Source organism: Pelmatolapia mariae, linkage group LG16_19, assembly GCF_036321145.2.
Source record: "Pelmatolapia mariae isolate MD_Pm_ZW linkage group LG16_19, Pm_UMD_F_2, whole genome shotgun sequence".
In the NCBI taxonomy this organism is placed as follows: Eukaryota; Metazoa; Chordata; class Actinopteri; order Cichliformes; family Cichlidae; genus Pelmatolapia; species Pelmatolapia mariae.
Window position 1 is genome coordinate 65,256,195 of NC_086241.1, and position 15,342 is coordinate 65,271,536.

Sequence of the window (15,342 nt, forward strand, 5' to 3'; positions counted from 1 at the left end):
TATATATATATATATGTGTGTGTGTGTGTGTGTGTGTGTGTGTGTGTGTGTGTATATATATATATATATATATATATATATATGTATGTATATATATGTATATGTATATATATATATGTGTGTATGTGTATGTATATATGTATAACCATTTATTTTACACAGAATCATAAGTGGAAAATGTGGGCAATATTGATGCAAGTTTAAAGTCCTTGACCACTTGAATGTCTCTATGACTGGTATTATCTAAACCTTGATTGCAGAGCCTTGTTTTCCCTTCCCGCTCTCTTGTCCTGCAACTGCAGTCCTCCCTCACTCCTCGTCTTCACATCAACTCGTGGACGTTAATCTTGGCAGCAAACATGGCTACAGCTGGGAAGGTAAGTGTAATTTAACAAATGAGTTATTTGGCAGTATGTGCATTCAACATGTGTTGTCTTCATGCATTTCTCCCTGTATTTTGCCCATTTTTTTTAGTTGTAACCTCGCTTTAAATATGTGAAAACAAGAAATATTTCAAGCTCGTTTTCTTTTCTACCAGGATTACCAGTTGCTCAGGCTTAAATTCCTCTTTCCCTGTGTGTCTGTGTTTTCCGTTTGCCCCAGTTACACAGCACATGTCCCAGCTTAAACATATTCAGCCGCTTTCTGTTGGTTGGTTAAAAAAAGCAGTAAAGGAAAGCCAATGTTTACTAAGCCCACACAAACCATACTTATTGCTGTAGTTTAAAAAGAAATGTATCAACTGAAGAAAACCAAATAAGCATAAAAGAATACAGCAGCAATAAATCTTATGTTTGCCGGGTAACTCTTGTATGAACTGAACTGCTGATCATTGCTCCACTGATGTACTTTTTACTTTTCAATTGAGCATACATAGGTGAGGAATGAAAGCCTTTCAGGCTTAATAGCTAATTTGACACTTAAATATCCCTCTCTGAGTGCAACGTCATTTATAACACTAAGGATGGAAACATAATATAAACGTTCCATTATGTTACAGCACTTTCTAATATAGCTGTGTAGCTGTAACACACACACACACAAGTGTTGTGTGTGTGGTCGTTCTCTTGACTTCATAGCACTCTAAAAGACTTATCTTGTGGCAGGTTCATGTGAATGCACTTCAGATTATAGGTTGTCACACTTCAGATGACAATATTAAGTTAAAGAATTTCAGGAAGTGTTTGTAGCATTGTACCATATGTTACACTTAATTTTTTGTCACTGCCTTTTAGGTCATCAAGTGCAAAGCAGCAGTGGCCTGGGAGCCCAACAAGCCTGTAGTGATTGAGGAGATTGAGGTAGCCCCACCTCAGACCAATGAGGTTCGCATCAAGGTAAGAGATGTCCACCTTCAAGACACACACATATGTGTGTTTGTTTTATTACAATTTTATAACTTTTTTTGTCCTTGTGTTAAAAACAACTTGCTCGATGCAGTTTGGAAGGTCCGTTTAATGAAAGGTTGGATAGCATGTCAGTGTTCACAGTCTTTAATGATTAGCTTTTGTGCAGATTGTGGCAACATCGGTGTGCCACTCAGACCTGTACTATCTTTTCGAGAGTATGCATAAAGATGGCTTCCCAACTGTCCTCGGCCACGAGGGAGCCGGCATCGTTGAGAGCGTGGGGCCTGGAGTTACAGAATTTCAGCCAGGTCAGTTTTGAATTCCTAAGAGTCCTATCAGTTTCATGTGTTTACAGCCAAGCCAGTACATGTCTGCTTAATGGGATGGGAAAAAATACAGTAATCAGTCTTTTTTTACGATCTAAATGTTGGCAGCTTGGTACAACTAAATGTTTAAAGCTATTGGATCTTGTGGTTCAGGCCACTCAATCATAATACTTAGTAGTAAATTAAGTAGATATTCTCCATCGACTGAGGTCACACAGCTCAACAATAACAGCATCAGCAAAGCCTCTAAAAAGAAGCATGGGAAATATTCTGTTTGGTTTTCTTTCAGGAGACAAGGTGATTCCTCTTTTCCTCTCTCAGTGTAAAGAATGTCACTTATGTAAGAATCCCAGGACCAACCAGTGTGAGGTAGCATGGTGAGCACTCATCTCCTGTGATCCATTTTATCTTCAGTTTTGTTCATAGGCTGTTAGACCATTAGACACGTGCCTTTAAAAAATGTTGTTTTTAATTTTAACATAAATTCTCTTGTTCAGGACCAGGGTTAATCAGGCCATCATGGCTGGAGTGGAATCCAGGTTTACCTGTAAAGGGAAGAGGGTGCTGCAGTTTATGGGGACCAGCACCTTCTCTGAGTACACTGTGATCAATCAGACAGCTGTGGCTAAGATTGATCCTGCTGCTCCTCTGGACAAAGTCTGTCTTCTTGGATGTGGGATCTGCACTGGATATGGGGCAGCTGTTAATACCGCTAAGGTTTGTAGTTTGGGCTGTGGGAATTGGAAATACTCTTGTAGTATTAATTTGATTTGATATACCTTTATTAGTCCCACAAGGGGAAATTTCATGTTAAGGCTGCCGACCTATTGCACGCAATGGCGGCGCCATCTTACCCTCCAACCATACATACATTACACAAAAACATCACATGGGGTAGACAGGTCAGAGAGGTATAACAATGGAAAAAGCACCACATGAGGAAAGATAAGGAGAAAAAAAAATAACTGACAGACTGAGCTCCAATAGGGAGATCAGTTTGAGAACAGAAAAAAACACCTCTGCACATAGCACATGAAAAAAACTCTTAATACACCAAAGAAACACATGACAAGCAACAGGGGTGGGTAAAGGGCGAGAGACAGCCAATGTAGACAGTACATCCGGGCCTGCAGCGTATGTGCTGGTCTCCTTGATCCACCGTCAGCATCAGAAGGGAATAAGCGTCGAAGGCGTTTGGAGGGGGGATGAGTGTATGTCTGCATGTGTATATATATGTCTGTGTGCGTGTGTGTGTATGTGTCCAGAGTTCAGTTGAGACAGTGTCCTTCGCCCCGCCAGGCTAAGTAAACAGTCTTCCAGCCAACCCAGGTGGCCTTGCATAGAATGGGAAGAACAGTCTAAACACAGTTGTTATCAGGGTCTTGTTGTTCGGCTCCAGCCTTGAGACCGCAGCTGGACTGCGGTCTCAAGGCTGGACTGTGGTCTCAAGGCTAAGAAGTATATACATAATTTTTTCAGATTTTGGAAGTGAACCCTGCAGTTGTTGCTGCTTAAATCTTTTAAGTGTGTCTGTACAGGCCCTATGTCATGTCAGGGCACTTTAAACCAATCTGGGAAGAGCAGAAGCAGACGTTTTGACAGTTTGCTGGTCTGCAGGATTCAGGTGTAGATTAACAAAATGCCAAAATCTTGACTGGAGTGAATGTCACCCCACAGAAACTGAAAAAAACCCAGGCGCTGCATCTCAGATTCTACAGACCGCAGATAGCATGTTACAGTTGAGGCCAAAATTACTGATTTCAATATGAAAATGACCATTAATTAAAAACAAGTGGGGTTTTTTTTCATAGTGTATCTGTTTCCAATATAACAATGTCCACTAAGTTTAATTAGGATATTTTATTGATACACCGAGTTGAAAGGGCAAAAATGAGACTTCCAAAATTATTAGCCATAATTAGTCAGTACTGTACGCTTTCTGAGGCACAACTGACAACAGTCTCTTAGAGTAGGTCTTTATTTGGTTGTCTCCATTCCTCCATTGCAAATTGTTCTAGCTGGTCCAATTGCATGGTTTCCAAGCATGGACATTCACTTTGAGCACTTGCCACAGATTCTTACAGTTTTTTCTGATTGCTTAAGCACATTTTTTGTAACTATTGGCTATTTTTGCAAAACTCTACACACAAATACGAAAACCTGTCACCCAATTATCAAAACATTGTAGTTCTCTTGCAAAAGCGAACACAGCAAGATTAACTCTTCACACCTTCGTAAAAATGGTGTTTTCGTATCAAACAGTACACACAAGCCATCATCTACTAAGCACACAATGCGCCAACTGCACACTGATGGTATGAATACAAAACACATCTGGCTTTTGCTTTCTCTGTGCACAAGGTAGGCCATGTCAGATTGAGCTCATACTTTTGTCATAGATCCGTAAGCATAGAGGGATCCAAACTTCAAGTACTGGTGTTTATTCACACACATCAAAACAAACACAAGTGTTTATTTCCAAGTATAGGATTATTTGCAATCGCCATATTGACTATATGGGTTTCTTGGTCTGCAGTGAACATGCTTCCTCTGCTCCCAGCATCTGGTCGTCTAGCAATTCTGTAAAGTAACAATTTCAGTATTTTTACATCTATGGTATTGTTGTGTTTCTCATTAGAATATGGCAGTGCTACAAGTCTTAGTGCAAAGTGACTGTACTAACCGATTCTCATTTCAAAATGTCCTTATGATGCTTGCTACAGTGTAGCGGCTCGAGTTAGGCTGAACCCGTTGGCCAGCTTCCCTCAGGGTCATTCCCTGGTTGATTACATGGTCCACTATTGTAGCTCTGATGTCATCAGCAATTCTATTTCTTACTCTTCTTACCCTTCCTCTCCCCCCTCCTCGTCCTCCTCTCCCCCCTCCTCATCCTCCTCTTGCTCCTCCTTGTCCTTGTCGTCCTCTTCATCCTACTTCTTCACCTCCACGTCCTCTTCTTCGGCCTCCTCTACTTCTCACTCTTCCTGCTCCCTCCACTGTACTCCACACACACAGCTTACCTGTATTATAGTGCTTAGGCTGATTGCAAAGTGAACTAATTATCTAAAAAAGTTTTCACATGTGACAGTGTGCCAGACAGTTGGCAAAATAGTGTAAATAATGGCCATAAATGTGTATAGTTTTGCTAGGAGTGCGTTGATCATTTGGAAATTGAGTGTAAAGCAGTGAGTTGTGTTTACAGTTCTGCAAAAAGAGTGCTGTGCAGTGGATTGTAGCTACAGGTTTGCAAAGTGTGTGTTACAAAATGGCAAACTGAGTGCAAAGCAGTGTTTGTGCTTTTAGTTTTGCAAACTCAGTGAGTGGTTTTGCTATAAGTATTAATAGTTTTAGAAATTGTGCTATAAGAATCACAGTTAGGGTTTAAGCATTCAGAAAAAACTGTAATAGGATTGAGGTCTGTGCGGGCCACTCCAGGATCTTGGTTTTAGTATCCTTGAGGAACTGTTGGACTAATTTCAATGTATGTTTGGGGTCATTGTCTTGTTGCAAGACAAGCTGATGCTGATTGATGTGTGATTTCAAAGCTGATTGGTTAATTACTGTAGGTGTGTTTTGAAAGCAAACATTCACATGAGGCTAATATTTTAACCACCCCTTTTTTACTATATTTGATATAAAGCAAGCCTAAAAATATATTTTATATTACAAAATGTACCAGAAGCTACCAAATAGCACTGGTGAATTTTTAATTATATCAAGTTTTATCAATGCTGCAAACATTGGGAAGAAGTTTAGGTAGTTTTGGCCTGAACTGTAAATGCTAAACTTCATGACAGCACAATTTAAAAAAAAAAAAAAAAGACTCATTAAGTGGAGCTTGTTTCGAGAGTTTGGCAGTAGAAAGACTTTTCTCTCTAAAAAGAACAAGGAAGTCATCTGGAACAATGTCCTTCAGACAAACAAGGCCACATGAGAGATGTTTGGCCATAATACAAAGCACCACGCCTCGTATCTCAGCCTCACGTCTCCGCTATGATGTCTGGACATGACGTTGTGATCTGTAGTGAGAGTAGGAAACAGGTGGGAGTGAGCTTGTAGTGGTGGAGGCACTTTCTGGGGAGAAGATGAATAAAAGACAGAACCAAGACAGAATACATGTGTGTGGATGAGAGTGAGAGACAGGTGGAAAGGTGAGGTTGTGAAGAATAGAGATTGTAAAGGTTCAGGTGTTGGGTCTGCGCTTCAGCAGACCAGCTAGTTCAGAGACTCATCACCCCGGAAGAAAGCAAGACAACGACGGAACCGGTTTTTTACTTGCTAGCAACGGAGACCGGTTGGAACCAGGCTCTTGGAGCTGAACGCTCCTCACCTGTTTCCTAGCCAACTTCAAAGAAACAGCCTTCCCTTGCAGCCTTTTATTCAGTGAATACAAGCACCACCCATATGGTCACAAAAGGTTAGAACACTGTGTGTGTGCGTGTGTGTGTGTGTGTGTGTGTGTGTGCATGTGTGTGTGTGTACGTGACTTTATGCCACACAATATATGCTTACAACTGTTTAACCACATTTCCTAGTTATCCAAAGGTCATCTCCCCACACCCGTATACGGCTTAACTTTAATGGTTCACCATATGCAAGCATAGGTGAGCTCCTAAATGGCCGAGGGTGGACATTCCTCAGAAGATAAGGAAACCAGAATCTCACATGGAATGTGCCTGCAGTTAAACGGCTACAGCTAATTACCTCCCCCAGTATCATAGATGTGTAGGGGAGGAACAGAAGAATATCTAACCATGCAGTTTAAGGCACAGTTTACAAATTTAAGTAAAACAATGGCAACATTTAACAATTTCAATCTAACAACAGGAGTTTAAATACTTGGAATAAATATTCAAATGTATGGTTACACTGTAATTTGATTGTATATACAATGACAATAAATGCTTTCATTCATCCAAAGCAGCAGACAAGAGAGGAGAAGAAGGGTGGAGTTAACGAGAACAGTGTCGGGGTGATTTGTGACAGAAGGATAACACCAAGACTGAAAGGGGAGGTTCACAAGATGGTGTATGGTAGCACTAATAAAAATACAATAAAGGTGTTAAAATATTCATTCAGACGATTGAACAGTTGTATCTACATGGTGTGCGTGATATCAATGCTGACTACAGTGTGGTGATAGCTTTGAGGTACTCAGATGGACCTGCAGCTTTTTCCTGAGGAAAAAGTTGAAATAATTTGTGTGCTTGGTGGTACTGAGTCCTTTTCAGTTCAGTTCAATTCAATTCAATTTTATTTATATAGCCCCAAATCACAACAACAGTTGCCCGAAGGCGATTTATATCATAAGGTAAAAACTCTACAATAATACAAAGAAAACACTGAATGTCTTCTGCAGGCAGTGGGAGGTATAGATATCTTCTAAAATAAATGGACATGCATTTGTGATCTTTTCTGTTGTTTTTACAACTCTTTGCACAACCATATTTCCAAAACACAAATACTCTGTAGCTGAGGAAATTCTCAAAGGAGGAACTATAGAAAGAGCAGATGTGGGTAAAGATGGACCTTCTTGTCAGGAAGTAAATGAATGCCTGCAAAGCAGTGTTGTAAAGAAGAATGGATGCATAAATGGTTAATGCTGTAATTGTGGTTCTACAAGCTATTGAATCATAAGTGGACTACATAGAGCTCAGTGAAAACTCGTGTAGTCGTGATCATTTTCACCACTGTTAATTCTTTTTAAACCACACCATGTGTTGTGGCTCTAATAAAATTATGAAAGACACCAAGTTTGATGCATGAAGACTTTACAGTGATACCTACTGAATAAGGGACAAGGTGCACGATGATATTGCTCCATTGTTTGTGTCTGTGTTATGTCTTTCTTGGAGAAGAGATAGCAGCTGAAGGTCACAACATACAAACATGCTTCAGCTGCCACAGCACAACTACATTTTCGTCTTTCTTTGCATTTCGAGTATTTTGTTTTGCACATAGCACCTCACTCTATCTTGGGTTTAATTCGTCTTTTCACAAGTTTTGGTGCCGAGTCATGTCATGTTGCATTTCTGTTGGTGGTTTAGTAGACGCAGGCTATAGCCAGAGTCACACTGAGATATTTTATCACTAGCCACGAGATCATTTGAAGACCAATACTCTGAAGCTCTCTCCCTGTGTGAGGTAGGATCATTGTTTTGGTGCCACAGCCAAAGATATCAAGATTTTTTTCCATACTAAAGTTGGCTCAAAGTTTCCCAGCTTAACACCAAAAGGTGAAATTCATAATCACCTTATCAGGAAGAGAGTATGCAGAGTACACAATATGTTATCACTTCCTGTAGGAGGACAGAAGTGGTCTGCTGAAATGGCATTTCTGCATCATCAAAAATCTGCTCTCACAATATTTCCAAAGCCGGGATAGCCAGCAGAATAAATTGAGCCATTTTTGTGACTTAAAACTAAAATCTTTTCAATAGAAATTCTCATCGAGATTGAAATGCTTTGGCAAGAGTGACCACTCATTAGAAGATACAGAATATTTCCATTCATTATGTTTCTATATATTAGAACTTTACTATACCCAGCACAAAGTGACTAAGTCTCTCATCTTGTAGGTTGAGCCGGGCTCCACCTGTGCAGTGTTTGGTCTGGGAGCTGTGGGTTTGGCTGCAGTCATGGGCTGCAAGGCTGCAGGAGCCAAAAGGATTATCGCCGTTGACATCAACCCAGACAAGTTTGAGAATGCCAAAGTGTTTGGAGCCACTGACTTTGTGAACCCCAAAGATCAGGATAAACCTATCCATGAAGTGCTCACTAAGATGACCAATGGAGGCGTGGACTACTCATTGGAATGTGTTGGGAATGTGCAAGTCATGGTAGGGAGATTTAATCTAATGTGGTTTAAGAACATAAGAACATGGAGCATGAAATAAAGTTAACCAAGCATACTTTTTTTCTTAGCATTTAAAATGTAATAATTGATTTTAATCATTGAAGAAGCCCTTTGATCTACTGACTCTATGCTCTTTTCCATCTAGCGCAGTGCCCTGGAGTCTTCTGCCCAAGGTTGGGGTGTCAGTGTGATTGTTGGATGGACAGACTTGCATGACATAGTTATTCGACCGGCTCACCTCATCTCTGGACGTACGTGGAAGGGCTCCATGTTTGGAGGTGAGATCAGTCTATTTTACATCCTGTGAAGCTGTGGGAGTGTGTGGGTGTGGTGTTGCTCTCTTTCTCTCTCTGCCCTCGCTCCAGGATGCAGCTGCTGCTCATTCCCTCATTCAGCACCTGGACCCAGTCAGCAATTAACTCTCAGACGTTATATAGGTTAGGGAAGAAGCGCGTGGTGTGGGTTTTCTATTTGTCTTTACACTGATTGTCAGGGAATGGAGAGGTACTATGGTGTGGTTGTCCTTGGTGCAATTTGGGGTTGTGGGAGCAGTGGGGAGGTTTACTGCTTTCAGTGAGTAGTGTGGGCTCCAGCAGCAGTAAGGTGTGTGCTGCTACTAGTGATTAGGGTGGGCCTGTGGGCCTCAGAAGTGCATTATTCTTTGTTGCTTGTTTGTTCTTCCACCTTCTTTAGACACATAAGACTGAGTTGTGACCTTTTTCTTTTTTGCAACGCCGCTTTATTAATAAGAACAATCTCTTTGAATTGGGATTGTTTATAATAAGAACTTAATATTCACCACACTGCTTTGTTTGGCTTCCTTCTCGTTCTTTCCTGGTCCTGTTTTTACTGTTCCCCACACCTACCCCTAGACCTTAGACTGTTACGTCCCCACAAATAACTATTATCAGTGACTGATGAATCACAAATAAAGGAGCTTTAAGTTTACATCTTCTAAAATGTGGCTCTTATTTTAATTTTGTGATTCAGGATTTAAGGGTAAGGACGGCGTCTCCAAGATGGTTAAAGACTACCTGGACAAGAAGTTGAAAGTGGACGAGTTTATTAGTCATAACATGACTTTGGATCAAGCCAATGATGCCATTGAACTCATGAAGAACTGCAAATGGTAGATTTGCCTTTCACAGCTGAAGAAAAACACAAAAGTTATTATTTGCTAAAGTGAAACTCAGTTTTCTTCTCTTTCTTTCCACAGCATCCGGGCGGTCATGAGTGTTTCTCCACCATAAGACTACTGTGCTGCTTCCAGCAACATTAAATCCAGTAGTTGTATCACTGCAATCAGTTTAAATAGTTCAGTGAATTCCTCTGTGGATGTTCATATGAATTCATATAAGCAAAAATTAAAAATGCAACTGTGTTTATGGATAAATAAAAATGGCATGAAACAGATTAGTCTGTGAGACTCCTGGTTTGTTTTCTTGTTTTATTGGTTTTTATGTCATTAAAGTCTGTATGAAGTGTGTCTAGCTAAGATTTACACAGCGCAGCCTAATAATATAAATGTTTGCTTTACTTGGCAGGCTGTGTTGTAATTATTCTGTAGGATTGATGCCATGATTTGTCCCCTAGCAGTCCTGCTGGTTTCTTGTAGAATTTGTGATAAGAGAGAGGATACTGCAGCAATTTCTGTCGATTCAAGTGACAAAGCCAGCGTACATATGCTTACCTCTACGACTTGGCTCATAAAAGAACTACAGGGTAGACCTTTATGCCAAGCAACAATGAAATCGTAAATGAATGATTAAGTCATTGTGTCTGCTCAACACCAGAAGGAGTTTGCTGGTATCATTTTTTTTCTATGTGTGGCACAGATCCACGCTTTAAGAAATATTGTTTCTCCCTTGCTCCTCCTGATCACTTCTCTGCCTTCCTGTTAGCAGTTCTGCCTGACCACTCTCACTTGCCTTGAAATCTACCTACCACCCACCACCTTGTAATATAACCATTACAAGATAAAGCACCTGATGCAATAAAAATCTTTGGTTCTGGCTTTCATGTGTAAATGTGTACTTTGACACATTCACAAGATAGCGAGATATACCAGCCAGCTAAGAACTGCTCCAGACTGGACGCACACATAGACAGCACTCCAACAGCAGAACTCCCTGTCCAGCAGGAAAGTCCTGGAAACACTCCAGATCCAGCCTTCAAACTATGCAAATCCCAATCTAAATAAGCATCCACTTGTTGCACTGGAAAAACACACATCCACCTAATCCATAACCAGAGATACGAAGCCACAGTATCCACTGCACATTATTAGGCAGGTAGTTTTAATGAACTTTCTTCACTTTCTTCAGTGTTTCTGCTCAATTAAGCAAAAGGTCTGGTGTTGACAATAGCAGCTTTTAAAGTTTCCACCATGTCCTTCTTATCAGGTGTGACTTGTCACTCTGATCGCTTGTTTTCAATTTATTTCAGTTGTGAAGCCCAGAAACGTCAAAAAACAAATGCAAACTTTCCTGCATCGTTTCAAACATTTCAAAAGGCCCGGTGGCAAGTGGAATAAGATCTTACCAACTAACTGATCTCGTCTAACTCTAACTGCATACACAGTGAAGTTTCAGAAAATCTTTCTCTAGCTCTGTAAGGTGATAGACACAAGAATGTTTCATTTTGAAGTAAATATCAAATGAACAGTAGCAGGTTTCCAATCTGGCGGTCTGCACTGCTAGGGTGGATATACTCATATTCGTTAAAGCAAACATCAGTGCAGTTTAAAGGCTCCAGAAAGTTTAAAAAAAAAAAACTTTATTAAAATACAACTAGTATTGTCAACCTAACAATCATTAAGTATTAAACCTCCCAAAAAACTTGCATCTTAAGAAAGGAGCAAAACAACCCAAGTAAATCTTTGTTGTTCAAAGTTGAACCACAACTCTGTAATCCTAAACCAATAGTCCTGCAAAACATTCACCAGGACCTGAACAAAGAGAGACTGGCCCAATTCCAATGCAGCCCCTACTCACTCTCACTATGCACTTTCACTCAGTTTGCACACTAGTACAAGGGTTAACCACAGATAAGCTGATAGGAGAAGAAGCTGAACCACTGTTTTGCACATTACTGATTATATCTCAACAACATTCATGCAAAGGAATTTCTTTCCTCTATAATAAGTTAAAACTTCAGACTAGTTTAATCATTCTTAGGCACTTTTGGTACATGAGGATAAAAATCTATTTGAACAAATGTAGCGAACCTTATTAAGGCAGGCAGCTATGAGTGAAAGCTTCGCAAATTATGCCGCTTGTGACAGCGGTCAAAATTTTAGCGTGTGCATTTCAGAGACAGGCTAAGACTTATGCCTACAAGAAGCTATATCAGCTAAATGGGCAATACCAAAGTTTCCACAAAAGAATATTTTTAGAAATTAAACATTTGACTTTTTTTTCTGTCAAACAAATATTTGGAAAATCTCATTTTATCCACCTTAATCAGCAGGGACTCTTTCAAAGAGGATCAAGAATTAAGTGATAAGCAATTTGGAATCAACAGACCTGTAAGAGTAATATTCTTGGCCTCTAGAGGGCAGCCAAATATCAACCAGCCTATTGAGCTGAAGGCTGATTCTGTTTGCTAAAGAACTCTTTGGTATTTTTAGCGCTTAATTAATGTTGCTTTGCTTAATGTTGCTTACAGTATTTATCAGATAACCATGAAAAACGCAGCCATCATTTTCATGTCCCTCACTTACCCTAACCCTGCAGGCTGAGGGGTTGTCCTTGGCTGTGCTCGGCCTTGGGGCACTAGGCCTCGCAGGGATCATGGGCTCCTAAACAACTCACCATATGAAAAACATGATGTCATTTTAATGTCTCTCTTTCAATGAACTGATAGCATTAAATATAATACTTGCTAAAAGCAATTTGCTGAATTCCAGTCCTACTGGGGTCCTACTGCCCAGGGTGTCACATGCAAAAAGTGACTTAAAAACACAGATCATGACTGCAAAGAGACACAAAGATGATACATAAAGGGGTTAAACTGTCACAAGAAGAAACAGGATGACTTGCCCAAGGTGCATCATAACTATAAAGAGATGTAAAACAACTACAGAGACCCCCAAAAGGTGCAAAACAACCACAAAGAGTCAGAGATCACAATGCAAATGCACAATGCATTCACAGAAGCATGACATGTCTGTGCACAGTGAAGGCAGTGAGACTTTGTTACCTCGCCGGACAGAAATCTGTGCAATTCTATTTCATTTCAGGACATCTGATGAAGAAAAATGGCTATCATGGTCACTGAATGAAACCAAATTTAACAGAAGGAGGAGCATACAAAAATAAGGCCTAGCTCCCTGTTTACCGTGCACGGTTATTAAACAATCTTACAAGTCTTTCTTCAAGTCTGTTTTTATTTGAGCAATTCACAGTCAAGACAGCGCTTTGATCGGCATCCTCCCCCCCCCGAAGGAACACATAGGAACGTATACACAGAGAGAACACTGTGAGAGAGAAAAACAGAGGAATCAAACCCAGATTATTCAGAAGTATTCTTTGATCTCATCTGAATGAATAATAAGGTGATACGTGATTCTTGTTTCTTTTTTTTTTTTCTTAGAAACAGCACAAACATGGAAGCCTGTTGAAGTTGGAGAAAAGTGCGTTGAAAACACTGCAGATTAACTTGAGACTATTTAAATGATTGCACAATATATCTTTCCTCCCAACATGTGGTTTCAGTTTTCTGTGTAGATTTCAACAGTGGATCAAAAATCTGTCATTCCCAAAACTGACTGGAGATTTATTACACATGCACAAGTGTTGTTGGAAACTAAACCAAACAATACTTGAAGCATTTGAATATTCTGATAATGAATGACTTTCAGAAAGAGATCAGATTTGCACTGTCTGATTCAAATTGCAAATCAAAACCCAGTTCCACATAAATGTACCAGCAAACACAAGAGACGCGGCCCGTTATTCTGGTTTTATTATTTAGAAAGGAGGATGTGTGAGAGCTGAAAAATGAGCAACTCTGAAATAATGGGTGTCTCCCAGGGCTCAGTCATGGGCCCACAACTTTTGAATTTATAAATGATTTTCCTACTGGTGGGAGAGAGGCTTCTCAATTAAAAAAAACCAAAGCTCCTATTTGAAAGACCAATTTCATAGTTTTTATTTTTAAAAAGAGAGAATTTTTAAGTTCTTAGGCATAATCTAAGATCTTAAATTTAAGCCTCTAAAGAAGATTAATGGAGGAATTAATGCAGGACCTTTGTACTATATTTGACAAGAAATTAAATCTGGTTTCTCTGATCCCAGTATGACTTTTACAGTCAAAAAAAAAAAACTTTCCTGCACCCAAATTATTTAACAGAAAAGCTTAAGAAAATCTTCCCCTGGCATATAAACATGCCTTTTTTTTTTATCACTGCAGGTGTGAACCCATTGCAAGGTCTTTAGAACAGGAAATTATGATTATAATAATATGAATTTCACAGAAGTCATTCTTGCAACCACAGTATTTTCTTGTCTCCTGTGTTGTTGAAAAGTCATCGCTCTCAGCACTCGTAGGTGTAAGAGAATTTTTATAGTTCTGTGTAGTTGCAATATCTTGTCTTTACTGTACATTGTATCAATTTTTAAGTATTTAATTAGTTTTACTTTTTATACAGTTTACATTATCTAGCTTTCACATTGATATATTAGGTGAGCATCTATAAAAAAAAAAATTTTCCCCCTGGCACTTATAAAGTATTCTGATTCTGTGTTGAATCTTTAAAACGCTGGTACATCGTAGCTGCAAACCTGACATTACACATCAGCACTGATGCAGCTGCACAGGTATAAAAACTGAAAATGGAGATGGTCACTTTCTTAGGCTCTGCAAAGATTCAGTGCAGAGGTTTAATTAAGTGTACACAGATACACATAGTTTAAGTAGATGTCAGTGACAACTTTAACCTTATGACATCAGAATATGTAATTTTTGTTTTCATTAAACTCTGCTCCCGTATGTAGGCACTCGTGAAACAAAGATACACATCAAATATTGCTTACATTTCTTTTTCCAAAGTATAGGGTCAGGATTGTGACCTATATATTTAGAGGATTAAACTAAGATGGGCATTCCTCAGGGTTCATCCGTTTGATTGACCTTCTTGGCCTCCGTAAGCCCGACTTCATTCTCGAGTGATGCCCATCAGTAACTAATGTGATCATGCCGTTCAGAAATCGAGTTTTCTGTGTGCTTTTACATTTCCACTCAGGCAGGTTAGTTATTTATGTATCCCTCGTCCCAATCTTTCATATTGTATGACAGTATGGGCTCAAACATCACCATCTACACACAATCACACACTTCACACCCTCATGCAATCAGACTGTGAAAATAATGTCTAAAAAGCCTGTCTGATGGGATCACTGTCACATCCTGAATAGATGGAGTCTACTTTGAAAGGTTCAGTAATTTTTCTCCCTCAAAGGCAGAAGGTCCAGAGGTATTTGGACATTTAAGCTTTCTCTGTAAAAGGCTGTGAACTGTCAAATATTACTGACTGAAATCAAATTAACAGAAAAGAAATCTTTCCAATGAAGGAGAAGGGCTGGCTCAAAGCAAACCAGAGGTGTAGCCATTTTTATCTGGTTTGTTTTTATACAAACCCAGGACTGTCAGGTAAATATCTCCACACCTGTGGTGTATGTGCATTTATGGTAATGAGTTGAAATGATGTCATGACCATACACCGTACCTGGGTGTTTCTCCTGCACAACAGTTGGTCTGCATGCAGTCAAAATCAATAAATCTCTGTCAGCCTATTAAAGAAATCTATTCA

The 15,342-nt window shown here is 39.6% G+C and overlaps 1 protein-coding gene across 1 annotated transcript; it reads left to right on the plus strand.

Moving 5' to 3' along the window:
* Positions 1-299: 299 nt before the first annotated feature.
* LOC134645301 (alcohol dehydrogenase 1-like) lies at positions 300-9,817 on the plus strand. The gene is made up of 9 exons (XM_063498691.1): positions 300-377; positions 1,236-1,337; positions 1,516-1,657; positions 1,965-2,052; positions 2,173-2,392; positions 8,254-8,514; positions 8,677-8,809; positions 9,522-9,660; positions 9,748-9,817. The coding sequence occupies exons 1-9, from the start codon at positions 360-362 to the stop codon at positions 9,779-9,781; spliced, it is 1,137 nt and encodes a 378-aa protein (XP_063354761.1). The 5' UTR covers positions 300-359; the 3' UTR covers positions 9,782-9,817.
* Positions 9,818-15,342: the final 5,525 nt, after the last annotated feature.

Excerpts from the sequence above, each read along its gene's own strand:
- LOC134645301 (XM_063498691.1), top strand. Across the intron at positions 2,393-8,253 it reads CAGCTGTTAATACCGCTAAG|GTTGAGCCGGGCTCCACCTG; the intron begins GTTTGTAGTTTG and ends CTCATCTTGTAG. Across the intron at positions 9,661-9,747 it reads CTCATGAAGAACTGCAAATG|CATCCGGGCGGTCATGAGTG; the intron begins GTAGATTTGCCT and ends TTCTTTCCACAG.